Raw genomic sequence first — 27,062 nt, 5'->3', positions numbered from 1 at the left:
CAGGTCTCTATTGCAAGCATGTTGGAGTAGCAGCTGCAGCAGGCTTTGATTACATTTGTGACTTTTCTATCATGTATGGAAATCTAAGGACAACTTTCAGGAAGTGGGTTTTCTCCTTCCACCATGGGTTCTGGGGACTGAACTCAGGTTGTCATGCTTGTGTAGCAAGAACTCTCAGTTGCTGATCCATCTTGCTGGATACTCCCACCGGGCTTTGAGGGATCTCTTAAGAGTAGACCAAGCAGGAAAGCCTGGTCAACTAGACCAAGCCATTTTCTTCTGAAGTGGCCGGCCAAGGTTTTTTTTTTTTTTTACCTATTCTGATTCAGTCAGGGAAGCAGAAAGCAGGTCCCGGAGTGGCAATAATTCCCAATGCATTAGCCAAGCCGGTGGCTCACCAGGCAGACAGCTGATCCTGCTAGATGCAATGCTCACCTTCCAACCAGGGCCCTAGGATGCCAACCTGGTCAAAGTTTGAGGTAAACAGCGAAAGGCAGTGAGGAGGTCTCTGAAGAATGGGTTTGAGTCAGGCTTACCTCCAGTCACTCATTACTGGCCCCGTGGTAATTTAATTGGAATCTGGGGTTAAGGGATGGGCCCAGGGGGTTCCTGTTGCCCACAGGCCTCAAAGAGGCCCAACAGTTCACACAACATTGCAGGCAGCTCCACCTGAGCCAGAACATTGGAACAACACATCTCTTCTGATGTGAAGCAGGCAAATAATGTCACAGAGACTCAATGGAAGAGACTGTAAGCCATAAAATTCTGTTTAAGACTGGTAACATGGCAAAAAAAAAAAAAAAAGTTTATGTTAAGTACAAAAGGGACATAAAATTGTATGTACAGTAGGATAACAACTATGTAAACACACCAAAGTCTATGCACAGAGATATCTAGAGGAACATTTAACATCAAAATTAACAGTGGTACCATTTGGGTGGCAAATTGGTTCTTAAAAATCCCCCAGTTTTCCTTCATAAGCAGTAGTTGTCAGTTACAACGGGGACTAATTCATTAAAAAAACCCCAGTGGCTGGTGGTTGAACAGTGCAGTGTCAGCTGTCACACAGAGCAGTGGCTCTGGCTGACATTCAGAGGACAGTGAGGACATCCCAGGGACACACCCCCAGACTGCCATTGCTTTCTCCCTCTTGCTTACCCTGTGACCACATACAGAATCCTAAGTTCCAGCTGAATCTTTCCCTCCCAATCCAGAACTCAGCTCTGCTGCCACAGGGCCCAGCAGAGGCTGTGAGGCAGTATGTCTTCCAAGAGCATGGTGCCCCAGCTTTGGACACTCATGAACTTAGTTTCTCTGTGACCAGGCAAGCCGCTCTACTTTCAGGTTATGCAGCCTTACTAGTCCAGAGTTACAGACCTTTGCTCTCAATAGTTCCTCCAAACATGGACTCTTAGATTCTGAAGGTAGGCAGTAACATCTCCAATCACCTGGTTCCTATAGTCTGTCCACTCTGGGAAGGCAGGACTGCTCAGCAACATTTAAGAGACTTAAGTGAAGGTGGCCACCTTTTCAGTTGGAATAACAAGTCAAAAAGTAATTGCTTAAAAAATAGCACTAGCGATGCGAAGCCCATGCCTGCTTCTGAATAGAAGCAGTGGTGGCCTGACCAACGCCCTCGCAGCGGGGTACTCATGGGCAAATCAGCCTGTTGGGTCTTGATTCCTGGAGCTGCAGGGGTACTGCTTGCTTATGTAAATGTCTGACTACCATTTGTTCTCCTCTGAGGTGGCCATACTGGGAAGAAAAGGTCAGCTGCAGCCTTCTCAGTCTGGTCCTAGCCTTCTCTCAGGAGAAAGCAAGGAAAAGGGCAAGGATGCCGACACGACAGGGGAGGAAGAGTCCTGACAAACTAAAACACTGGTTCTAGCACCCTGTCCCCAACGCCACAAGCCAGGCACAGAAGCCATGCAGAAGGGACCGTCACACATACACAGGTGCAGACAGAGCATAATCAGGCAAAAAAAGATTCTAATACTGTAGAGAGGGCCCCGAAGTGTGGCTTGAAGAGCACAAGGGAGTTATCACCCCAAGGCTCTTACTTAGCTGCCAGGAAAACAGCAAACACTAGAAGCTCTGCTTCACGTTGTCTCCCGAAGGTTAACAGAGAAGACTAACACTTGTGGCAAACACTACCCACAAAGAGTCTTTCTCAGCTGCAGGGTTCCCTCTCCTGCTGAACTCTTGATAAACTAGATGAGAGAGAATTTAATTGGACACGCACACTGTGCTCAAATACAAACAGATCAAGGGTCATATATAAAAAGGCTAAATATAACATATAACACAGGCCTAGAGCCAGCTCTTGGGGAAGAGCTGGGGAAGAGGGGTATCATCTGCTGACTATGTACACAATTCGCGGTGGGCAGGGAAGGAAGGCATCAGTGTAAACAACTCAGACTAATTCCACAATACTGGCCCACAGGAAAACGTGATGTGACTCAGGTACAAAAATAAACTACTACCTTGCTTTTGTACAAGCCAAGCTCGGTAGGATCCCCACGAAGACTGTGGGGCTGTCTTGATGGGGGAATTGCACCAGGCTGTTAAACCTTTCAGCTCTCAGAATTTACCTGCTACTCCCTTCCCTCCCTTTCAGACGCTTGGGCCTTGTTTGCTAGCCAACATCCAAGCCCACGACCTGCCCCACCCACCAACACAGGAATACTGTAAAGCCTCCTGACAAACAAGGTCCTTCTTTCTTTGTCCCTTTCTTTGACCCCAAGGTATATGAAGACTTATTTTTGTAAATGTTTGGCACCTAAGAAACATGATGGTTGTGGAATAATGCCACAATTACACAGGGAGACCCAGTAACAAGACATGCAGGGTGAGGGCAAGAGGTGCTGAGCTGCCCTAGCATCTCAAAACCAGAACTGTGGCTTCCCATACATTTCTGGGGTGGGAGAAGGATGTGCGGCAATTGGTGACGTCACCGGCTCTTCAGCAGCAACTATATTCAAAATTGAAGGGGCTCAAGGGCCCCACTGTAACCTAATCATAAGCAGTCACCCTCTGAAGAGCTTGGTGCGCTGAGAGCTGGAAAGGCTGAGTGCCAACTGAATCTGCAGCACCAAGAGTCCTTTGGAAGGCGCTCAGCAAAGTATTTCTTTAGAGCAGATGGACAGCACATCCCTGGGAAGGCCATGTGGAAAGATGTTCTCCAGTCCAGTCAAATGATCCAGTCAATCCCACTGTCATCTCAGTCACCTCTGACTTTTCCTGTTGGACGCCCTCACTGTACAAAGAGCCGAGCAGTGTCAGGATCAGTCATCAATGGTGGGCAACCAGAAGGCCTGGAAGGAGAACACAAATCAGCTTTTTAAAAAGCCAGGCTTCTCCTCACTATGGAAGGCTGTTCTTCCCCACCTCACAGCATCAAGGAGCCCAACCCAATGATGAAGGAATTACGGTCTGGTGGCCCTTACTCCTGATCAAACCACTGTTTCTACTGAGCCAGTAACACTCTGAAAGTTGGTTCTGTTTATTTCCAACATTCACTCCTGTGGGTAACCTGCCCTCACAGCTAATCTCAAGGTGGCCTCAATCATACCCTTTCCTTCCAGAATCTGAGAAGAAAGGTTTGGATGAGATGGTTTTGCTGCCTTTGAGAGCTGAGTGGCTTTTTGGCTTTACATGATCTCAAACTCACTATGTAACCAAAGATGACCCTGAACCTCCAGGCCTCTATCATCCAAATGTTTAGCTTACAGGTGTACAGCAACACATCCAGCTTAGTTTCCTTCTGGCCTCCCAGTACTGGAGGACTGAAGGCAGGAGGGCTTCATCCATGGCAGGCACGTGCTCTAACTAAGCTGTATTGCCAGCCACTGCTGCCTTCCTTCTGATACTATCTTCTTGGTTTCTAAAAACAAGAACTGGGCTAGAGGTACAGCTCAGTAGTAAAGGCCCCAGGCTCAAGCCTAACACCAGAGGAAGAGGGGGCACTAGGCTCTGGATAAAGGCAGGAGCCAAACACCTCATCCAAGTTCCTACTTGAAGATACTTGAAGATGGACAGACTTCAAAGGAAACTAGAGATCAAGAGTCACCTATCTCCTATCTCCAGTTAATTCTGTTTTCTAAAATTGTGTGTGTGTGTGTGTGTGTGTGGTCTGTGTCTGCATCATGGTACATGAATAACGGCCAGAAATCAACTTTTGAGAGTTAATTTTCTTCTTATGAGCTCCAGAGATAAAACTCAGGTTGTCAGGCTTAATAGTGTTTCTATACCCTCAGAACTCTTTCCTTGTTTGTAATTTGTTTGTGTTTGAGACAGGGTTTCATATAACCCAGGCTGGACTGAACTCCTGGTTCTCCTGCCTCTACCTTCCTAAGATTAACATGTCTGCCCCTAAGCCTGACTTTTGATCCCTGGAAACCACATGGTGGAAGGAGAGGACCAATTTCCACAAGTCATCCTTTGACCTCTACATGTGTCATGGCACATGTTCAAGAATACACAAAATAAAAACAAAATGAAGCCGGTCGGTGGTGGCACACGCCTGTAATCCCAGCACTGGGGAGGCAGAGGCAGGCGGATCTCTGTGAGGTCGAGGCCAGCCTGGTCTACAGAGCTAGTCCAGGACAGGCTCCAAAGCTACAGAGAAACCCTGTCTCAAAAAACCAAAACCAACCAACCAAACAAACAAAATGAAGTTAGGCATGGTGGTGTACACTTTTAATCCCAGCTCTTGGGAGGCAGAGGCAGGTGGATCTCTGAGTTCAAGGCTGCCCGGTCTACAAAGAGTTCTAGGACGGCTAGGTCTACACAGAGACCCCCGCCTCAAATAAATAAAGAAAATATACTAAACATTAATAAAAACAACGGAAGTTCATAGATGGGTAGTTTTAAACCACTAGAAGAATTTCTGAGGAGTTCAATGGAAAAGAACGGAGGCATGCTGGCTCACACTCCTCATCTCAGTGATCAGGAGGCTATAGCAGGGAGATTAACTGGAGTACATGGTCAGCCTGGGCTAGAGACATTCTTTCCAAAAGCCAAACCAAAACAATATTCGAAACTCCTGAAAGAATGCACCTATAAAAGGTTGGTCAGAATATTTTAAGGAGTAAAATTAATGCCAAAAGAACCTAAGGAGCTTGGACCTAAAACATAGCACCAGAGCAAAAACTGCTCTGCGAACCTCTTCAGAAAGCATGGATGATCCCATCTTACTGGAAGAGGAATACAAGTAAGAAATGCAGCCTGGTCAGGTATCTCATGATGTGGGGGTGTAACAGGGAAGCCACCACTTCTGAAACATGAACTTGTACTATGTGGATAAAACACACTTTGCTGTCCGAGGCACCCACCACCCCAAATCAAGAGGATCCTAATGGAAAATACCTCTTACTCTTTCACATACCATGTTAGAACAGGCGCTGGCAAAGGTCATGAACTTGGGGTTGAACTGCAAACAGGTAATGGGACCCGTGTGTTTACCATCCAATACAGCTACTTTTATACCACTCTCTCCATTCCAGACGTGGATCTTGCCATCTTCTGAACCTAAACAGAATGACCGAGACAATAACACTTCAAGAGGCAAATAAAGACAGGTGAGAAAAAGATAGATTGAGATCTAGAAAAAGTTTCAGGACACATCACTCAGCAGAAACTAAGAACACAATGGAGGAAGGACACTGGGAATTGATCTTGACCTAATTATTTGTTCCCTTCTCTCGAGGGACTTATTTTTGTTATATAACCCAGATTAATCCGAATTCTCTTTGTAGCCCAAATCAGCCTCAAACTTCTACTTTCATAGTTCTGCCTTCCAGTAACAGCACCCAAGTGCTGGCAATTAGAATAGATGTGCAGGAGCGCTTCACTGTTCCTAAGCATCCCCCCTCATACCTTTACATTTCCCATCCAGAAAGGGAGCTAGTATCAGTAGCTTGCCAACATCTGGATACAGAGACTACTAAAGGTCACCACTGTATTGATAACGCCAAGTTATCAATACAATACAGTAATGCTTTTTTAAGAGCTTAATTCTAAAGCTCATGAAGGGAAACCCAGCACATTGCCAGTTCCAATAAAGAACCCTGCCAGTGTGACGGCATACTTCTGCAATCCTAGCACTTGGGAGAATCACAAATCCAAGGTAATCCCTGACTACACAGCAACTTCATGGTCAGAAGAGTTTTATATAATAAACAAGACTATCGAAAAACAAGAAAAATTAGCAAACAAAGCCAGAGAGGTGGCTCAGAAGGTAAAGGAGGCCTGCCAGGAAGTCTGGCTACATGAGTCTGAGCAATGGAACTCAAATGATGGAAAAGAGAAAACTGACTCCCCAAAGATGTTCTCTGACCTCCATACACATGGCACTGCATGTATGCTTATGTACACAGTAAAGGGAACTACAAAGTCTGAAGGTGCTATACAGAAATCTGAAAACATCTATTGAACAGCATTTTAGTTACTTTGCTTGGTAACATAAACAAATGCACAGTACCAGAGAAATAACAAGGAACATGAAAGCAGCTCACCAATCATAATAAACTGTGAATCTGGAGTAAATGAAGCTTCGAGTGTAACAGCTTTGCTGTTAGCATAACCCTGAAACAAAGAATGGTTCTCATTATAGGGCCAGTAATAGAAACAATCAAGAAATACCATCCCAACACACAAGCCCCTTTCCGCCTAAGGTTTTTGAATGTGCAGTGTCACCAAGACCAAATGAACAGCAAACTTATGTCACTTTGTACGGGGTGAATGGCTGCAATACAAAGGAGGTCAAGTTCACATGCAGGAAGAAAACACAGGTCCATGCCCCATCACTGAGTCAAGGATAACTGCTGATCTCCACAATCCGCTAACAGCATTCCCAACCCAGGTCTTATGAGCAAGAAAACAGCCATTCTTCAAAGCTGCCAGCTCACCCCAAATGTGTGCATCACCACACCCTTGAAAGCATCAATAAGACGGATGAAGCTGCCGTTGGTGGAAATGAGTATGAGTTTGCCATCATTGCTGAACTTAAGTCCTGTCCACTCACAAGTCCGATCATACTGCATCTTAAAGGTTGCAAACGGTCCCTGCAAAACACAAAAATAGCAGTCCCCAGGCTCCACACACATCAATACTTCCTCTATTAGAACTTTTTCTCTATCCATTTAGAGTCTTTCTAAGTGGGCAAGAAAAGGATAAAGCACTGCTCACTCTGCTACTCTGTTGCCCACTACTTGCTCCTCATCACAGAAAGGCTGTCTTTTTATACAGGGTCTCACTATGTAGACCAGGCTGGCCTCACAGAGATCTACCTGCATCTGCTTTGGAGTGTAGTGTTGGAATTGAAGATGTGTGCCACCATGCCTGGCCTAGAAAGGGTTCTTAAATGTCCAATTTGCCCTTAAAATTTCTGCAACCTTAATATAGTTCAAGGATTCAAAGATTTACCTTATCAAAAGAACGAAGGTCATAAAGTTTGACCATTTCTGAGTTGACACCTGCGGCAAAAATTAACCCTTCTGGATCAAAGGAGCAAACTGGTTTGCCCTGTAGATGCATGAGGCCCTAAGAAAAAGAGGACAACAAAGAGTTAGTGAATGAAGGAGCCCACCACTCAATCACTGACTTGTTCCAGTGCAAACAAGGAAGGAATAGGAACTGCATCCAGCCTACCTACAAAACGTTAAAAGTAAACACACACAACTGACTAAAATGTAAAAAGTCACTATATGATGCATTTCCAATCAGCCTTAACTGTACGACATTACAGAGTTCAAAGAGAAACAAACCCCTTGAGGCTAAAGGTTCTAGGCAGTTTTTCAAGCACCAAGCCACATTGCAATGCAATCTGCTCTGGAGTAGGAGATCTGCTTACCAAGCAGTAGCCAACTGGTAAAAGGTTTTGCTGCCACATAAGACTCTGGGATCCCAAAATGGAACCAGTGTTGTCTCCCTTAACTGAGAGGGAGAGCTGATAATGCTTTCCACAGAAAATGCTCAAAAATGTAACTGTGAGGTACCATTACCTGGCAGTTAGGAGACCGGAGATCCCAGAGTCGAATGGTCTTATCAAGAGACCCAGAAATGAAAGTGTCATCCACAGGTGACATGGACAAGGCCACCACCCTGCAATGTATCAAGATAAATAGGAGTTGAAGCAAAATATGAGCAAAAATTGGATGTGAACCCTAAACCACTCTGCCTGCCTACATATACCTGTTTTCCCAAGACTACCATCTTAGGAAGCATACACAAACTTATCTGAAGCAATCAAAAGTAGCTAATTAAAAAAAAAAAATCAACCTAAAGCCTCTGTATAAAAAAATGCATGGTCTCAGGCTGGAGCTATACAGCTCAGTGCCAGTGTTAAAAACAAAATAAGTGATTCTACTGGAAATCAAAAGCACAGTGAGGTATTAGTTCACACCACTAACGGCTGTCATAAAAGGATTGCTCAGTACCGTAAAGAGGAGCATGGTGGAGAATTAGAACAACTGTAGACACCACTGATGAAATACGTGGTACAGATGCCCTACAAAAGACCTTTCAGGCCAGGTGTGGTGGTGCTTGGAGGGTAGAGAGAGGCAGGTGGACCTGAGTTCAATGCCAGTCTAGTCTATATAGTGAATTCCAAGCCTCTGACCCCACCACAAAAAAAGCCAAAATCAACCAACCAACCAACCAACCAACCAAACCATACTTTTTCTGGCAAGTTATGTGACTCAGAAATTCCACTCCTAGGTATATATACTTTAGCAAACTGAAAATGTCTACACCAAAATGTTCAGGCTTTTACAGTAGCATTATGAATGGGAATGACCCAAATGCTCACTAATTAACAAATCAACAAGATGTGGACTAGCCATATAACATGACACAATATTATTTGAAAACAGAAAGAAACTAAGTGCTAATTCATATGACAACAGGGATAAACTTTGGAAACATCATGCTACATGAAAGAAGACACACACAAAAGGTCATATGTTATCTGATACCATTTATACAAAATGTCCACTATAGGCAAATCTAGAGACATCACTTAGATGAATGGCTGCTAATGGGTACAGAGTTTCTCTTAGGGAAATGAAAATATTCTGGAATTATACTAGCAGTGATTGCCCAACTACATATATACAGTCACACCTACAATCACTAAATTGTATTTCTTATTTTGAGATAGGGTTTCATATAGCCCAGGCTGCCATAGTAAAACAGAGAGAGCATAATGCATATGGACATGCAATTTTGTCACACTGTCTAGCTCAAAAGTTCACAGGTCCAAGTGGATACAAAAGGCTCTGTACTGATAAGTACAGGGAACATAAGAACCAAACCCCTGGCCCTAGGGAAACTTACCTGCCAGTTCACAAGGTGCCAAGACACTAGAGCAAAAGTGAATAAGCTGGCCCATGTTTGGCTTACACAGTAACCAATACTTCCTGTCTTCAGCAGCACAGAAATACCCTGCCTGCCTGTAAGTAAAACTTTACTGAACTATTATTTTTTTTGAGAGAGGAGTTTGAGACAGGGTATTAATACGATATGTATCCCAGGATGACCTTTAATTTACTATGTATCTAAAGCTGGCTTCCAATTTGTAACAATCCTCCTACCTCAGCCTCCAGGGCACTAGAATTACAAGTACATACCACACCATGTTCATCCAGAAGTACACTTTTTGAGATAGGGTCTCTCTATGTAGTCCTGGTTGTCTTGGAGCTTGCTATGTACACAACCAGGCTGGCCTGGAGCGCACAGAGCTCTGCCTGCTCCTGCCTCCTGAGCGCTGAGGATTAAAGGTGTGCAACTTCGAGTCCAGCACAAGTATCACTTCTGACAAGCAGCTCTCAGCATGACATAGCTCTCCTGAAATCAGGGCAGCGTGCCTGCTATTGTGGAGCTCTCAAAAGATCCTGATCCCTTCCAAGGACAGATAAGGAGTTAACCATTTTTGGGAGAGGAGGGAGATGGGTATAGCTGCCATTTAAGTTGCCCATGCTCCTAGAGATGACCAGAATTAAACTTATTGCTTCACAAAGTTAAGATTTGGGTGGAATCATTTCTTTGGCTTTCTGGGGTGAATAGACAGATATCTTTTGACACCTCTCAGCAAGTGACATAACAATAGTCAGGGCACTGTACTACCACTCTGTATCATCTATATTAATATACATGCCTTTGGTCCCAGCACTTGGGAGGCAGAGGCAGGCAGATTCCTAGGAATTTGAGGCCAACCTGGTCTAGACAATGAGCTCTAGGACAGCCAAGGCCACATAGTAAGACCTTTTCTCCAAAAAAAAAAAAAAAAAAAAAAAAAGGGGGGGGCGCGCTGGAATGTTGTGGGAAAATCTCTTTGTATACTGTGAAGAAGTGTCACTTGGGTTGGTTTAATAAAAAGCTAAACAGTCAATAGCTAGGCAGGACTTTGGGGGCAGGGAGAACGCTGGGAAGAAGAAAGGCACAATCACCAGCCAGCCAGAGAGGAAGCAGCATGGGTGGTACAGAGTAAAGGTAATAAAGCCACGAGACAAAAAGTAGATTAATAAAAATGGGTTAATTTAAGTTGCTAAGAGCTACTATACACGCCTAAGCGACTGGCTGAACTTTTATAATAAATAATGTCTCTGTGTAGCTATTTGGGAGCTGGCAGGTAGGACAAAAATAAAAGTCCATCTACAAATGGTGCCATGGAGAGATGGCTCAGTGGTTAAGAACACTGGATGCACTTCCAGAGGTCCTGGGTCCAATTCCCAGCACCCACATAGCAGTGCATAACCACCTATAACTGTAGTCCCATGGGATCTGATACCCTCTTCTGGTGTGCAGACATATATGTAGACACAACACCCATATACATAAAATACATAAATATATCTTAAAAACAAACAACAACAACAGCAACAAAAAACCCTTTTATATCATAAGGAACATTTTTCATGTAGCAACTAATTCAAATGTTGGCCTTTGTAGTGGAAGGCCTCATAAATGCAAACAGTTCTTTTGTTAAGAGCTAACTGAGATTTGGCTTTGCTAAATACCAAGTCTAATTTTAAAGCATAGGTTATCACCCAATAACTTTAGTTCACGTTTCTTACACACACACACACACACACACACACACACACACACACACACACACACACACAGACTCTTGTATGGCAAGCATGCTCTTGCACTGAGCCACGCCTAACCCCCTCATTAATTATATTTATTTACTTTGGTATGCAGACTTGAATCTAGAGCCACTCACATGCTAAGCATGTGCTCAGCCACTAAAGTATACTCCACGCTCCTACTTACAAAATGTCCCCCTTTGTTTTTTCAAGGCAGGGTTTTTCTATATAGATCAGTCAATCCTCAAACTCAAGAGATCCCCCTGCCTCTGCCTCCCGAGTGTTGGGATTAAAGGCATGCGCCAACATCGTCCGACTCCTTATTTAAATTTTAACAGAGACTATGTAGTTATTTCTGAAACCCCATCTTCTGCTTCCATTACCCCAGTAAACCAAGAGATCAGTCAACAAGATGAAGAGACATGCTGGACAGCACTAAGGAAGGCTGGACTTACTAACGAGACCTCTCCCTCTCTTGAGATAAAGGAACTAACCCTGTAATACTCGAGTCTTACCTTTTGCTGTGTCCAGGGAAATATCTGATGTATTTGTTGTCATGCAACGACAAGTAACGGATAGTGTCTGTAAGAAAGCAAACGAGGGGTGACACTCACCATTTAAATGGGACTTACGCTGCATTTTCATTTCTGAAAAGACAGGCCTAAGAACCCACTGTATTCTATCACCCCAGCAAATTACAGACAGATAAAGGCAAACAACTTCTCTCAACAACTTAAGAGTACACATATAGATTCATACAACTCAAAAGCCAAGTTTTCATTTGATAGCACTTATACCAACACTTAATATCACTGTGTTGGGGCCCAGACGGACAATTCAATGGTGATGTGCTTGCCTAGTGTATGAGAATCTCCGAGTTCAATCTGCAGCATTGGAGTGGGGGTGAGGGACTCAGAGTAAAAACTACATTTAAAAAACAAAAACAAAACAAAACAAAAAACACTGTTTTGCTACCAATCTTTGGATTCTTCATAATTTAAAATTCAACTTGTCCTACATAAGTATTTCCTGGCAAGGGGAAAAAAAAATCACTGGCTATAGACACTAAGTTTAGTGTCTGCAAAATGACAAATCTTACAGTAAGTATCAGGACCGAAAACTAGAGGGCTATATAGGGAGTCTGAGAACAGTCAGTGTTACTACACAGCCAGCTCTGTCAAAGAAAAAGACAGAGAGAGGGAGGTGAAAGAGAGAATTCTATCTAGAAAAGTAAACAATAAGGGCTAGAGAGATGGCTCAGTGGTTTAGAGCACTTGGCTTCCATTCCCAGAACCCACATAGTGGATCACAACTGTCTGTAATTCCAATTCCAGGGGATCTGACATCCTCTTCTAACCTCCCTGGGCACCAGACACATGATACATAGACAGACATGCAAGCAAACCACTCATACACATAAAATAAAATGAAAAGAAAAACGATAAAAAGATTATGTTGACAGCAGAATGAAGTGAGTCTGGGTATGCGACTTAGGGCATAGTGCTTACCTAGCATGGGTGAGGCCCTTACTAGAACTAGAAAGTAGGAAATTACTACGCTCCTAAAAAGATGAAGAAAAGCTGGACATGGTGACTATAACCTGTAATCTCAACACACTGGAGACCACCATAGGTAGGGTACATTTAGTGAAACTCTGTCTCAAAAACCAAACCGAAACATCACTGAAAACAAACAAAATAAAAAATAGGAAGAGAAACAGAAAACAGGAAACATGGCACCAAAATACAGGAGGGACAAAACACATTATAAATGCAAACAGAAGATAAGATGTCTAAGCCAGGTGTGGTGGCACACACCTTTAAGCCCAGCACTTGGGAGGCAGAGGCAGGCGGATCCCTGTGAGTTCCAGGCCAGCCTGGTCTACAAAGTGAGTTCAGGACAGCCAGGATCGTTACATAGAGAAACCCTGTCTCAAAAAACAAAACAAAGATAAAACAAACAAACAAATAAAAAGAATAAAGAAGTCCAAAGTATCAAGTGGCTTACAAAGGGTTTTCCTTTTTTGGTTAGGGTCTCACTCCATAGTCAATGTTAGCTTGGAACCCATTATATAGCCCAGGCTAGCTCAAAACTAGCAGCAATTCTCCATCCTCAGCCTCCCAAATGCTGAGATTACTGGTGTGAGCAACATCCTTGGCTTGCAGGGATACTTTCTAATGAAAGGACATTTACCCTCAGAGGGAAAAAAAGGAATCCTTTCCATACAATCTGTAACAGAATTCTACATGGTTTATTTGAACAACTCCAAGTCTCTCAAAGGACAACCATAAAGCATTTCTGGTTATTCAAGTGCTAGGAACTACTCACCTGCCCTAAAGAGAGATCCCTTCCCCATTACCTGGACTCCCAGAGATGAGCAGGGCTTCGCCATCTTCTCCACCCCACTTGGTAGCTGGTGCGCTGTTCCTGGCAAGGCAGTGGCCTGTACAGTTATCTCCTGTACCGGGTGGTATCATAGACCCTCAAACTGTACAAACTACTACCTCAGCCTGGAATCAGGCAAAAGACAACGGAGCACTGGAGGAACTCTGCAGGACGCACTGGAGGCAGGAAAGGCAACATCCCCACAGCAGAGGCCTGGCAGCAAAGCTGCAAGTGCCACCACCCATCTGCCTCATCTTGTACGTGTTTGGAGAATCGTTTCATTACTCAGAAAAGCGGCCCAACAAGAAATACACCAATCATTAGGATAGCCTCAGGATCCTAGTATTTATCCTTATCCAAAAGCATCAACGGCAGTGCCTGCTTAGAAAACTATTTCTGAAACAGGCATGAAAAATAGAAATTATATACGTACTAAAATCAAGTTTAGGTAGAGAAGTCTCATTAAAGAAAGACTTCTGCCCATTTGCTTTGAGACAGATTAAAATATCAATTGAAAGTAATCTTTGCTGAATGTCTGGGCATGGTGGTACTTGCCTTTAGTCCCAGCACTGAGGAGGATTCCTTTAAGTTTAAGGCCAACCTGGTCTACATACAGAGTACCAGGTCAGCCAGGGCTACATAGTGAAAACCTGTCTCAAAATAGGGAGGGAGGCAGAAGACGCTATCCTGTGATCACGAGCACGCACTTCACTTGCAGAGGACTTGAGCTTAGTCCCCAGCACCCCTGCCAGACAGCTCATAACAACCTGTGATTCCAGCTCTGGGGTCTGACACCTTCTAGACTCTTTGGCACCTGTATTCACATGTGCACATGCCACCTCTACACACATATATACACGATCAAAAAGAAATCTTAGATGCCACAGAGATGATGGCTCAGTGGTTAACAGTGCTTGCTGCTCTTCCAGAGGACCTGAATGTAGTTCCTGGCACTCACAGCACATGGCTCACAACTGTTGGCAGCTCCAGGGGACCTGATGCCCTCTTCTGGCCCAAGGACACTGGCACCCACCCACCCAGAGATACACACATACATATAAATAAAAATAAATCTAACTGTGCCTGCCACAGTGTCACAGACCTATAATCTCAGTACTCAGCAGAAGCATCATGTAATCAAGGGCAATCTGAATTACAGTGATACTATTTCTATACTAAGAAATCTTATTGCAAAAAGCAATCAGTAAACCAGTACCAATAAGGCTAAAATAAGATAAAGTAACAAGCATGTGACTGTTCAATCACTGAGACAGTTTGTCAACTTAGGAATTTATTCCAGAGGAAATCAGTCAAAAGCAGAGACTATTTATTAAAAAGCAAGTTTCAATTTCTAAAAAAATTTCTTTACTTAAAAAAACAAAAAGTATTCCTGGGATCAAAGACCACAAAGGTCATCATACTGTTCTTTATGACACACACCACAGAAGAGCTAAACTCTTAGACCTGCCTCTAAGCTAGCACAGTGAGCCATTTGTAAGCCTTGTTTGTTGTTTTTAAGACAGGGTCTAGCTACAAATGCTAAACTGCCCAGATAGGGTCCAAACCACTTGGGTGCTGGGATATTTCTACTATTTTTTCCCCCACAAGACAGGGTTTCTCTGTTTAACAGTCCTCGCTGTCCTGGAACTCTCTTAGGACTCAGGCTGGCTTCAAACTCACAGAGATCCACCTGCCTCTGCCTCCCTCCCAAGTGCTGGGATTAAAGGCGTGCGCCACCACCTGGCTGCTTCTACTGTTCTTCATTTCATGCACTTGGTGTCCTTTCCAGTCTGCCTTTAATGTAGCTGTAAATTCTGTTTTACTCTCCCTCAGTCAGAAATGCAAACATTTCCTTTATCCCAGCCACCTGCCTTTGTAGTTTCTGAAGATATGGTTTCACTCTGCAGCCCAGGCTAGCCGGGTACTCCCATTCCTCCAGCCTCAGACTCCCAAGTGCTAAGAACACAGAGGTAAGGTGTCACACTTGCTTTAATCCACAGACATATTCTGAAAGGAAAGGCCCAGTAATTTACTAATTGCTATGTCAAGTATTTCTCCCTTTCATTTTTGCTAAGTATTCTTTCAAGTTTCAAGGAGTGCAAATCATAAACATAATTAGTTACTTCCTTTTCCCACTCTCCATTGTACAGTAGACATTTTTCATACTCTGTTCCAAGTCCTTCCAAAGTCCTTGTGGCTTGTTTCCAGCCTTCTTTTACTTTTAACGATGTAATCAGCACTGCTAACATTATAGGAAAACATTTAAACCAACTATAACCACAGCACAAATCCCCACAAAGATTCGTCAAGTATTCAAAGGAACCACACTGTGACCTCCTAAACAGGCTTGCTTACCGTCTATTTTGTTAGAGCTGTAAACGACCGTGTTGGCTGCATGAGTGTATCTGATGAGGTCCACACCGTATTTCTTACTGTACAGGGTTCTCTTTGGTCTGATGAGCAAACAAAGGGAAAAACAAAAACCATCAGAATCCAATATCACAAACACTGGAGCTCTGCACATAAATAGCATCACTTGACTTGATATGGCAAGAGCAGGGATTATTAGTAGACACAAGTCAGGTCTTCTGCAAGTGTAGTATGAACTCTTAACCACTGAGCCACCTCTCCAGTCCCCAAAACCCATCTCTTAAAAATAAAAATCAAATGTAACAGCTCTTCAAGAATAGTAATTCACTTGTGTACACAAGGCCCAGGTTATAAAGTAAAAGTAAATTTAGAGTATTAATTCAATCTTTTACCACACATTCAAAAGAGGGGTGGGGTGGGGTAGTTGAGGCAGGTTCTCACATGGCCTCTAAGTTACTAGGTTGAGGATGGCCCTGAACTTATGATCCTCCTGCCTGGGCTTCTCCAGTGCTAGAATTACAAGAGTGGGCCACCACACCTGGCTTCAAATGTAAACTCTGAGAAGACTATTTGAGAAAAAGGTTCAGGAAATATCACAAATCATGACTTACAACACAGCGATACAAGAGTACTTGAAAGCCAGTAACTTCTCCTAAGCCATTCATTTAGAAAGCACTTTCTTTTTCTTTTTGGTTTTTTGAGACAGGGTTTCTCTGTGTAACAGTCCTTGGCTGTCCTGGAACGCACAGAGATCCATCTGCCTCTACCTCCCAAGTGCTGGAACTAAAGGCATGCGCCACAACCGCCCAGGAGAAAGCACTTTCTTAAAGGCAATGATCTATCAAAATTGAAACCAGATGTAACACTGCTATGTTCTTAATATAATTCACTCTTAAAGATGTACAACCTTCTTATCTGGAGGTAAAAGTACCGGCTAAACCTTTCAGAAGACAGGTGACCCAATTTCTCTCCAGCAAAATTAGTCAATGGTTCCTTTTTCTTTTACTTCAATGTAAAAGTACGTGTCTCCAACACCAAAGTTCCAAACTATGGGTTAAAGTCCCTTAAATGCAAACCTTGATGATCAAATAAAAGGGATCTCAGGGGGCTGGAGAGATGGCTCAGCGGTTAAGAGCACAGGCTGCTCTTTCAGAGGTCCTGAGTTCAATTCCCAGCAACCATATGGTAGCTCACAACCATCTCTACGGGGGATCTGATGCCCTCTTCTGACATAAATGCATATAGGCAATTAGAGCACTCATCCATAAAATAAATAAAAGATCTTAGAAAAACCTATAACCAAAAAAAAAAAAAAAAAAAAAATTTGAATGCTAGAATTCTCCACATGAACCAGGTCAGAAAATAAGAAAACCTTTAATATGTTTTACATTTATGTCTAAAAGAATTTTACACTAGACATGGTGGTTCACATCTTTAATTCCTGCCAGAACTTGAAAGGATCACTACAAATTCAAGGCCAGTTTCAACAACAAAATGAGACCTGCCTCAAAAACAAAAGGGAAAAAGAAACTCCTGTACTAATTAATGTTCACCCAGAGTCTGAATTTATGTAAAAGAATGTTTACCTTCTCAATGTAAAATTGTTTTGGAACCAGTGAGTTAAACAATCATATGATCCAGGCTGCCTATGAGACAATTTGCATTTTTAATTGTGAAAGTCAGTGAAGGTGAGGTCTTCTGCTTCATGACACGTATTCCAAACAAGAGTTCTTGAACTTGTATTATTATTTATTTATTTATTTATTTATTTATTTATTTATTTATTTATTATGTATACAGTGTTCTGCCTGCGGGCCAGAAGAGGGCACCAGATTTCATTACAGGTGGTTGGTAAGCCACCATGTGTGTAAGCCACCATGTGGTTGCTGGGAATTGAACTCAGGACCTCTGGAAGAGCAGCCAGTGCTCTTAACCACTGAGCCATCTCTCCAGCCCCGTATTATACTTTCTATATGTCTGCCTTTTGTGATATAAAATACTAACTATCAGATCCAGTCTACTCTGGAGTTCTGCTCTGCAGTCAGTGCTTGGTAACTAATGATTAAGTGAGGCTGAGCATGTGGCTACACTAAATAAAGGTTGATGACTTTGCATTTATCAGTGGTAAAAGTGAATCTTAGTATTTCAGTCCATCTAAAACAGAAAACAGGTCTAGGGATCTGCCTCAGTCACAAAAGGCTTGCCTAGCATGCATGGGATCCTGGATTCTAACTTCAACACTGCAAGTAAACAAAAAAGATAAAGTATTAAAGCATGTGGTATAAAAAAGCTTGGTTCCACTAAGATATGGCCTGTATTTCTTAAATCTAAAAAAACTCTTGAGATTTGTTCCTAATGTAAGGAACCTATTTATTTCAGTTCTACTCTGAAAGAGCCTAATGTATTATCATTGCACGTGTCTTTTCATGCACATTTCCCCAAGTATTTTGGCAAGCTCCTTCTTTAAAACTATGATTCTGGAGGCAAAGTATGAACAAAGAAAATAACAGTAACGCCAGCTGGTGTGGGGGTGGGGCACATCTATAATCAAGCACTTGGAAGGTCGAAGGAGAAGAAGATTCAGGAGTTTTTAAGGCCAGCCTTGGATAGAGTTGGAGGGTAGCCTGGGTTACATGAAACTGTTGTCTTAAGAAGGCAAACTAGGCCGGGCAGTTGCGTGCATGCCTTTAATCCCAGCACTTGGGAGGTAGAGTCAGGTAGATCTCTGTGAGTTAGAGGCCAGCCTGGTCTCCAAATCGAGTTCCAGGAAAGGTGCAAAGCTACACAGAGAAACCCTGTCTCCAAAAACGGAAAAAAAAAAAAAAAAAAAAAAAAAAAGGGCAAATTAAGTGTGTGTGTGTATGTGCGCACCTAATTAATTCAAAGAATGAAATGTATTATAATGTTTAAGTGGACAAAAACAAACAAACAAAAATCCTCAATACCTCTTTTTTGGCTGATGAGATGGCTTAGAGGCTAAAGGCAACTGTCATCAAGCTCAATAACCCGAGTTCAATCCCTAGGACTCATATGATAAAAGGAAAACACCAAATCCTGCAAGTTGTCCTCTGATTTATACATGTACAGCAAGCTCACACAATAAAAATGTACAAAAAGAAATATTGTAGGGAAAAAAAACTACTTTTGACAAAAAGAAAAATGTAAAAAAAAAATTCTTTTAAGCCAAATATTGTTGGTTCACACTTGTAATCCTAGCACATGGGAGGCTGAGGCAGAACTGCTATTTGAAGCCAGCCAGCACTATGGTTACATGCTAAGTTCCAAATGTTGGGATTGTTTGACTGCTCTTCTAAAATATGTATGTATTTTAGATTTACTGATTTTATGTATATGAGTGTTTTGCCTGCATCTATGCATGTGCACCCTGTGCATATCTAATGCCCATGGAGGTCAGAGAGTATCAGATCCCCTGGACCTGGAGTTAAACGTAGTTGTGAGCCTCCAAGTCAGTTCTGGCACTGAACCCAGGTTCTCTGAAAGATTAGCATGTGCTCTTAACCCTGAGCCATCTCTCCAGCTTCTGGATCCTTTTTTCAAACATATTTTCTTTTTAAAACAAGTTTTTTGTTTTTAAAGACTTATCTACTTTATTTTTATGGTATAAGGGTTTGATTGTAAGTATGTCTGTGTATCATGCGTGTTCCTGGCATCACAAAAGTCAGAAGTAGGAGTCAGATCCCCTGGAACTAGAGTTATAGATGGTTATGAAGCTCCATGCTGCTGCTGGGAACTGACCCCAGATCCTCTGTAAGAGCAGCAAGTATACTTTTTTTTCATTCATTCATTCACTTATTTACTTACTTACTTATTTATTTATTTATGTTTTTCAAGACAGGGTTTCTCTGTAGCTTTGGAGCCTGTCCTGGACTACCTCTGTAGACCAGGCTGGCCTCGAACTCACGGAGATCCACTTGCCTCTACCTCCTGAGTGCTGGGATTACAGGCGTGCGCCACCACCGCCCGGCAAAAATTGTCTGTAAACTTCCTTTCATTTTTTTTTTTTTCCCAGAGCTGAGGACCGAACCCAGGGCCTTGCAGCGCTCTACCACTGAGCTAACTCCCCAACCCGCACAAGTATACTCTTAACCATCTCTCCAGCTGGCATATTTTCTTTTTTTGAGACAGGGTCTTACTATGTCGTTCCAAGCTGCATCCAATATTCCCACCCTAGTCTCCCAAGTGCTGGAGTTACAGGCGCTGCTGAGCAGAATGTTCTTTTTTTTTCCTTCAAGAAAGTTCTTTGGGACATTGTAACTTTCTATTAAGTCTGTACTCATGTAAAAAGATTTTCTGCATCAATAAACAGTCTTATAGTCTTAGCATTTTGTTCCTTTGAATAAGGGATATGCATTTCCTTTTCAGCTCTTGGAGGGAAGATTCTAATCTATGTACTGCACTAAACATTTCAAGCAAACTAAAACTTCAAATTACTTCTAGTTCCCAACTTTAAATCCTACCAGCTCTTCCAAACAAACTCGAATGGGCAGAGCAGGTAAAAATCAACACACTACAATGAGCATCAATTCAAACAACTATCTGTCCAGCTAGTGACCCTCTTTTCCCTAGGACCACCACTGTGGGAACTCTTCCACATACAGCAGGCAGGTCCAGAGGCAGTTACGTAATACTTTGTTATAACCCCAGTGAGGAAAACATCGTATGCAGCTCAGTCTACAACACAGCCTTACTTTAGATAAACTCAGAGACAAGTTCCAAAGGAAAACCGCCCGTTATTTGAAAAAATAAACACAAAGAACACCCGGAGAAAGTAGAAAAAAGCTAAGGCTTCAAAACCATAGGTAACTTGGACAGAATGATGTCCAGAACAGTAGCTATTAAATTAAATCAAACATCTGCTTTGGAAAGGCGGCTGGAGTTGACGAGCGAAATCAAACTGGGCCTACACTAGACTTCGACTTACAAGGGGTGAGGCCAGGCAGACAGCGTCTCCCCCAACCTAGGCCATGAAAAAGGCAAAGTGCTCTGCTCAGCAAAGATACACAATCGTAGTAGTTTTCCAGCTAACACATAACTCCCATAACCAGATCCAGAATGATAATTCCAAACAAACCATACACTGGCGGGTTTTTTGACTGTTCTGAGTTTCGCTTATGAAGTCCAGAACTCAGAATGTGCCTGCCCCTGTCGCCCAAATGCTGAGATTGCTGGCTGGGCCGCCACACCCGGGTAAACTTTTTTTTTTTTGTAATGCAAAAGGAAACACTAAATTGTTCCAGAATGCTTTCTTTGTTTTAAAGGGAGCTCGCATTCTGATCAGAATGGGGCGGCCAAGTTCGCAAGAGTCTGGCAAAGAAAAGTTTCCGGGAGGCCGTTTAACAAGTTAACTGTAAGCGTGGGTATCGGTACAGGGGAAGGGCAGCAAGCTCACATGGGCACCATCGACAAATCCTGACAGCTAACCACTGCATCTCGCGGGGCTTGATGGCAGAAAGGCCGCGCGGGAAGCTGAGGGGCAGGGACGGGCGCGGTGCCAGGGCCGAATCCAGGTCACCGCGGTGAGGGCAGGGAGCTGACGCCGCCGATGGGCACAACAGCTCTTACGGTTCTGCCCCGAGCTCAGAGGCGACGCGCCGTCTGACAGTCAGGAGGGGTGGCAAGGGCTATCCGTCTGGCCGCCGGGTGCACGGACATGGCGTTTAAAGGTCAAGGTCAAGGTGGGGTTAGGCAAAAGACGAAGAAGCGCGCTCGCAAGGGACCAAAGACACATGAAATAACAACGCTACTATTACTGCGGCCACGGTCACCGTTAAAAAAAGGAAGGCAAGGACCTCCTGCACCACTGCAGGCTGGAGGCTGGAGTGCACCACCGGCTGGGGGGAGCCTCAGCCGGGAGCCAGCGACCAGAGGGAAGGAGGGAGGCGCTCGGAACCCGGCCCGCGGCCGCCGCCACACTCACTTGCCCTCCTGGCAGTCATAGAGCACGATGGAGTCATCGTCGCTGCTGGAGATGACGGTCTCCCCGTTGGGGCTGAAGTCAAAGCAGTTGATCTTGTCCGAGTTCTCGCGGAACACCTTGGCGACGCGGAAGCTCCTCAGCACGCTGTCGGTCAGCTTCATGGCGATGGCGGCGGCGGCGGCGGCTGCCAGCAGCAGCAGCCGCGGCGGCGCAGGGCCGGGGCGGGGCCGAGAGGCAGGCGAGCGGGCGGGCGGGCGGGCTGCTCAGGGCCAACCCCAGCGGTGCGGGCGCCGCGTTGGCGGCTGCCGGGAGGGCGGCTGACAGTCGGGCCGCCGCGTCCTCCTCCTCCTCTTCCTCCTCCTCCACCGACGCGCTCTCGCCGGGATGACGGGGACCCCACGGACCGTTCTTGCCCAGACTCACTTCAGGGCCAACCGGCGCTGCGCCGGCTCATTGTCTCCGCCATCTTGAAGGGAGAAGCAAGGAAAAAAAAAAAAAAAAAAAAAAAAAAAAAAAAAAAAAATCAGAGGGCGAGGAGCCTCTGCCGCGGCGAACGTCGGGAAAGGGGGCGGGGCGGGAACCGAGGCGCGCGCTCGGGGGGGCGGGGCGATGACGTCAGCGGGCGGGCTCGCTCGCATTTCCGTGGCCCCGGGATCGCCCAGGACTCGGTGTGCAAGGGGAGGCTTGCGGGCGTGGAGCGTCTGGAAGCCTTTCCTGAGGGCGGGAATTTGAGGTCGCCTCGGGACTCCTGCCTTTGTGGGTGCTCCCCAGGGAGACTCCGGTATCCCCGAGGTGGCAGGTACTTGCGGAGATCACCCCTCGTGGCCTGTTCGTGGGTGTGACTCAGGTGGACCCATCACTGGGGGGCTTGGCCACTACACCACGAACCCAGGAAGCCCCCCATTTGTTACCATTTGTTATTGTAAGGAAGTACAACATATAAAATTGTAAGTGGGTGACGTCTTTTTTTTCTATTGATCACTGCCCAGAACGTCAGAGCTTTCTTTAAAAACTTTTAGAGAGTCAAAGCACATGAAGAGAGCTAACTTTTAAGTGCAGGGGAGGGGGGACCTTAGGAAGGCGCTGTGAGACGTTTCACTCTTAGAAAGGTGTGACCAGAGTCCCATATAACCTGGACAATGGTTAACAAAATAAAAACCACGAAATGGAAACTAGAGAAATTGGAGTCTAATTGGAAATAACTAGGGGTTGGATCCCACGTCCTTAGGGGGATGTGGGGAACAACAATAGAGAAATTGGCTGAGGGAAAAAGACAAGATTGTAAGTCTGGACTGAAGTTCCCACCTGACAAAGCAGAGCTCCTGGCTACAATTTGTTCTGGGGTTTGAGGAGGGAAAAAACCGGTTTGAGTGTGCAAGCTGAATGGATGGCAACTTTCCAAATTGCAGATTGATTCAAGAAAAATCTTCCACAGACTGTGGCACTCAATTCCCAGTGATTGTTTTTGAGTCTAAAAAGGACGATTCGGTCTGCCAAGAAAGCTTGAGAGGGCAAGGTCAGATCTGCTGCCCTGTTCTGGACCCACTGTGTGAACTGGAGTCCTCTGAAGAACATTATAGTCAAGATCCTGCTGACTGAATGAATGAATCATAAATGTGGGGAGCTTAAATGTAGCCAAGAGCCAGATGATCGTGAACTATTTTAGGCCTCTTTGAAAACTATTTGTGTGTGTGTGTGTGTGTGTGTAAGCGCTTTTACCTGCTGAGCCGTCTAAGCCCGCCTTGCTTTTAGTAGCCATTTTGACATTTTAAAAAAAAAGATTTATTAATTTTATGTATATGAGCGCTCTGTTTGCATGTACAACTTTTTGTGAGAAGAGGGCATCAGATCCTACCATGTGGTTGCTGGGAATTGAACTCAGGACCTTTGGAAGAGCAGCCAGTACTCTTAGCCCTAAGCTATCTCTCCAGCCTCGCTTTAACTTGTAACATTCTCCTAATTAATAAACTTCCCGAGAGGCATCGTTCAGTTTAGCTTTATCAACCCTACAGCTAAGGTGGCTGTAACATCACATCTGAAATCTATAATTTCCTCACTTTGCAGCTTTGCTGTGTGGCCCATCTACTTGATAGTCCCACAAATATAATTGGTCAACATAGTGATTTATTTTTTATTTATTTTTTTATTTTGGGGGTACTGTTCTGTGACTAAAAATTTGTGTGGTTCTCTTCCAGGTAGAACCAGTCATTAAGGGTAAATTGACTCTTCCTTGTTCCTGGGCAAAGCTGTTCTTTTATATCAGCAGTTGGGAAGCAAATATACCTAGGAGATGGCATTTTGGTGAGAGGAGTCTGTCTGTATTAACATACAAAAATGACCACAGAAACAGCCATAATCTACCTCATGTTCTCAACCAAAAGAAATCCTTGAAGGGTAGCTTTCAAAATTATATCCTGTACCTTTCCCAGATTTCACTGTTAAGACCAAAGCTCCATCCCAAGACTTAGCAGCCTGCACTATTTTTAAAATGCAAAAAAAAAAAAAAAAAAAAAGCCGGGTGGTAGTGGCGCACACCTTTAATCCCAGCACTCAGGAGGCAGAGCCAGGCAGGTTCCTGTGAGTTCGAGGCCAGCCTGGGCTACAGCGTGAGATCCAGGACAGGCACAAAGCTACACAGAGGAAACCCTGTCTTGAAAAAAAAAACAAAAAACAAACAAACAAAAAAGCAAAAAAAAAAAAAAAAAGTTGTTATTATCTTTGAATAGTAATATTTTAAGAGTGTCATGAAACACTTCTCAGTTTCACTTCCTAGTGTGGCTCCCTGCTCTGCTACGGTGGGCTTGCCTGCCCTTCACTCCAGCAGCACCACTGCCTTAAAGGACAGACTGCAAGAGACCCAGAATGGCTATCTCCAGTGAGCAGTGGACAGAGGGAAAGCTGGGGTTAGAGAGGAACTGCATCGATTTAAAAAGAGCTCCAGGCCAGGTATGGTGGCTCACACCTTTAATACTAGTGCTGGTCTACAATAGCAAGTTTGAGGTCAGCCAAGGCTATACAGTGAGACCTTGTGGGGTTTTTAATTTTGTTTTGTTTTGTTTTAAATGAAACAAACAAAAAAATCAGAGCTGGGTATGGTAATATACACATGAATCCCAGTACTCACAAAATTGAGACAGGAGGATTATTTTGAGTTGAGGACAATCTATGCTGCATAGTAAGACTACTTAAAATCAAAAAACAGAAAAAGGGTTAGGTGTATGGCCATTGTCCAATCTCAGCCTCCAGAGTGTTGGGATTACAAGCACCCAGGTTTTTCCTTACAAATTCTAATGGAGATACATTTCTGAGCTAAAGTGCCCAGCAGGGCTTCTTTGAGTCTTGAAATAACTAGAGTCAGGTGGTGATGTCACTGGGCCAGTTAAAAGAGGGTGTGTGTAGGAAAGAGTAATTGCTCTAGAAGAAAGGTAGGGTGTTGAAACACAATTGAGTCCAGCCGGAATTTTGTATAGTAATTTTCTATTTGTATAGTGAATTTGTATAAAAGGTTTCAGATATCATGTGTAGTTCACATGTAACTGCTGCATACTTTATGAGTTACTTGATTTGGTAAGTGAATGCCCTTGAGGAAATAAATGTTCCATGGTAGTCATGAATAGAGATAACGTTTTATTTATTTATTTATTTATTTATTTATTTATTTATTTATTTATTTATCTATTTATTTATTTTTGGTTTTTCGAGGCAGGGTTTCTTTGTGTAGCTTTGCGCCTTTCCTGGAACTCGCTTTGGAGACCAGGTTGGCCTCGAACTCACAGAGATCCGCCTGCCTCTGTCTCCTGAGTGCTGGCATTAAAGGTGTACTCCACTACCGCCCCCTTGAGATAATGTTTTATATCAATCTGAAATTATAAATTATAGTATCTTCTATGACAACCTCATTGATGGTTTTACGTATTTAACCATGTACGTGGGACCAGTGAGATGACTCGGGTGAAAATGCTCTCTACTGACATGGATGTGACATAGGGTCACTTATGGAGCCCATCCTGTGTAGGAGGCCGCAGACTTCCTCGAATCCTCCTTTGCTGTCTGCTTGCCTTGTGGCATGTACACACACAAAGTGATAAGTAAATGTAAAACAAAATTTTTCTTTTTTCTTTTGGTTTTTCGAGGCAGGGTTTCTTTATGTAGCCTTGGCTGTCCTGGAACTTGCTGTGTAGACCAGGCTGGCCTCAAACTCACAGAGATCCACCTGCCTGAGTGCTGGGATTAAAGGCATCTACCACCACTGCCTGGCTTGCTTGCTCATTTATTTATTTGTTTGTTTGTTTGTTTATTGTGGTGGTTTGAACCCAGGGCCTGATGAACACTAAGCAAGCTTCCTCAGTCTCTTTTAGGCTTATTTTGAAGAGGAAGACTGGGTTTCTGAGTGGTTTCAAGGTCATGAAGACAGCCAACACCCAAGACTGGATTCACACAGTGCTCTGCAACTCCAGCTTTGGCTTTGTTCCCAAGGCTAAGGGTAAATAACCATTCACATTTAACAAAGTCTGTTGTCGGCCAACAATGCCCTCTTGTTCTGGGGCAACGATACGATACGAACTGACCTGCAGCAGAAGGAACCGCCTAGCCCCTGAAGCTCTGCCACAAAACCCACAAAACTATCTCCAAAGTCTTAACACACTTTCTGCTAATCTAACCTACATTATATCCCACGGATTCCAGATATGCAGATGGACAGTGTAGTTCAGCCTCGGACGGGAGATCTGAACTGAATGTGTAAGGACTTCCTTGTCCTGTAGTCTCCTAAACAGTTCAGTGTAGCATTTACACAGCATGCATATTGTATCAGGAATTACACACTGTGGTGGTGGCGGCGGTGGCCCACACCTTTAATCCCAGCACTCAGTAGGCAGAGGCAGCCGGATCTCTGTGAGTTCGAGGCTAGCCTGGTCTACAGAGTGAGTTCCAGGACAGGCTCCAAAGCTACACAGAGAAACCCTGTCTTGACAAGCAAACAAACAATTACAAAGGAGGCAATTTCAAGTATACAGAAGGATGCATGTGGCCTATATACAAATGCTGTTTTAGGACTAGGTGGCAGAGGCAGGTGGATCTCTGAGTTCTAGGACAGCCAGGGCTACACAGTTAGACCTTGTCTCAAAAACAAAGCAAACAAAAGTATTTTAAGGGACTTTAATGTCCATGGGTTTTTGGTATCCATAGGTATGAAATGTCCATTATTGGTGGACATTATTGTTACTTTAAAAATATTTTATCATTATTATAGGTGTTTTGGCTACATGTATATGTTG

At 43.9% G+C, this 27,062-nt stretch overlaps 1 protein-coding gene across 1 annotated transcript; it reads right to left on the bottom strand.

Annotated features, from left to right (window-relative positions):
• Positions 1-736: 736 nt before the first annotated feature.
• On the bottom strand, positions 737-22,290 carry Wdr82 (WD repeat domain 82). Its single transcript, XM_028869877.2, has 9 exons — positions 21,787-22,290; positions 15,834-15,931; positions 11,609-11,675; positions 8,004-8,103; positions 7,426-7,542; positions 6,909-7,064; positions 6,516-6,585; positions 5,387-5,529; positions 737-3,314 (listed from the first exon to the last, which is right to left on the bottom strand). Exons 1-9 carry the CDS (start codon positions 21,945-21,947, stop codon positions 3,285-3,287), a joined length of 942 nt encoding a protein of 313 aa, XP_028725710.1. The 5' UTR covers positions 21,948-22,290; the 3' UTR covers positions 737-3,284.
• Positions 22,291-27,062: the final 4,772 nt, after the last annotated feature.

Source organism: Peromyscus leucopus, chromosome 7 (genome assembly GCF_004664715.2).
Source record: "Peromyscus leucopus breed LL Stock chromosome 7, UCI_PerLeu_2.1, whole genome shotgun sequence".
NCBI lineage: Eukaryota > Metazoa > Chordata > Mammalia > Rodentia > Cricetidae > Peromyscus > Peromyscus leucopus.
This window is presented reverse-complemented; position numbering and strand designations above follow the sequence as displayed.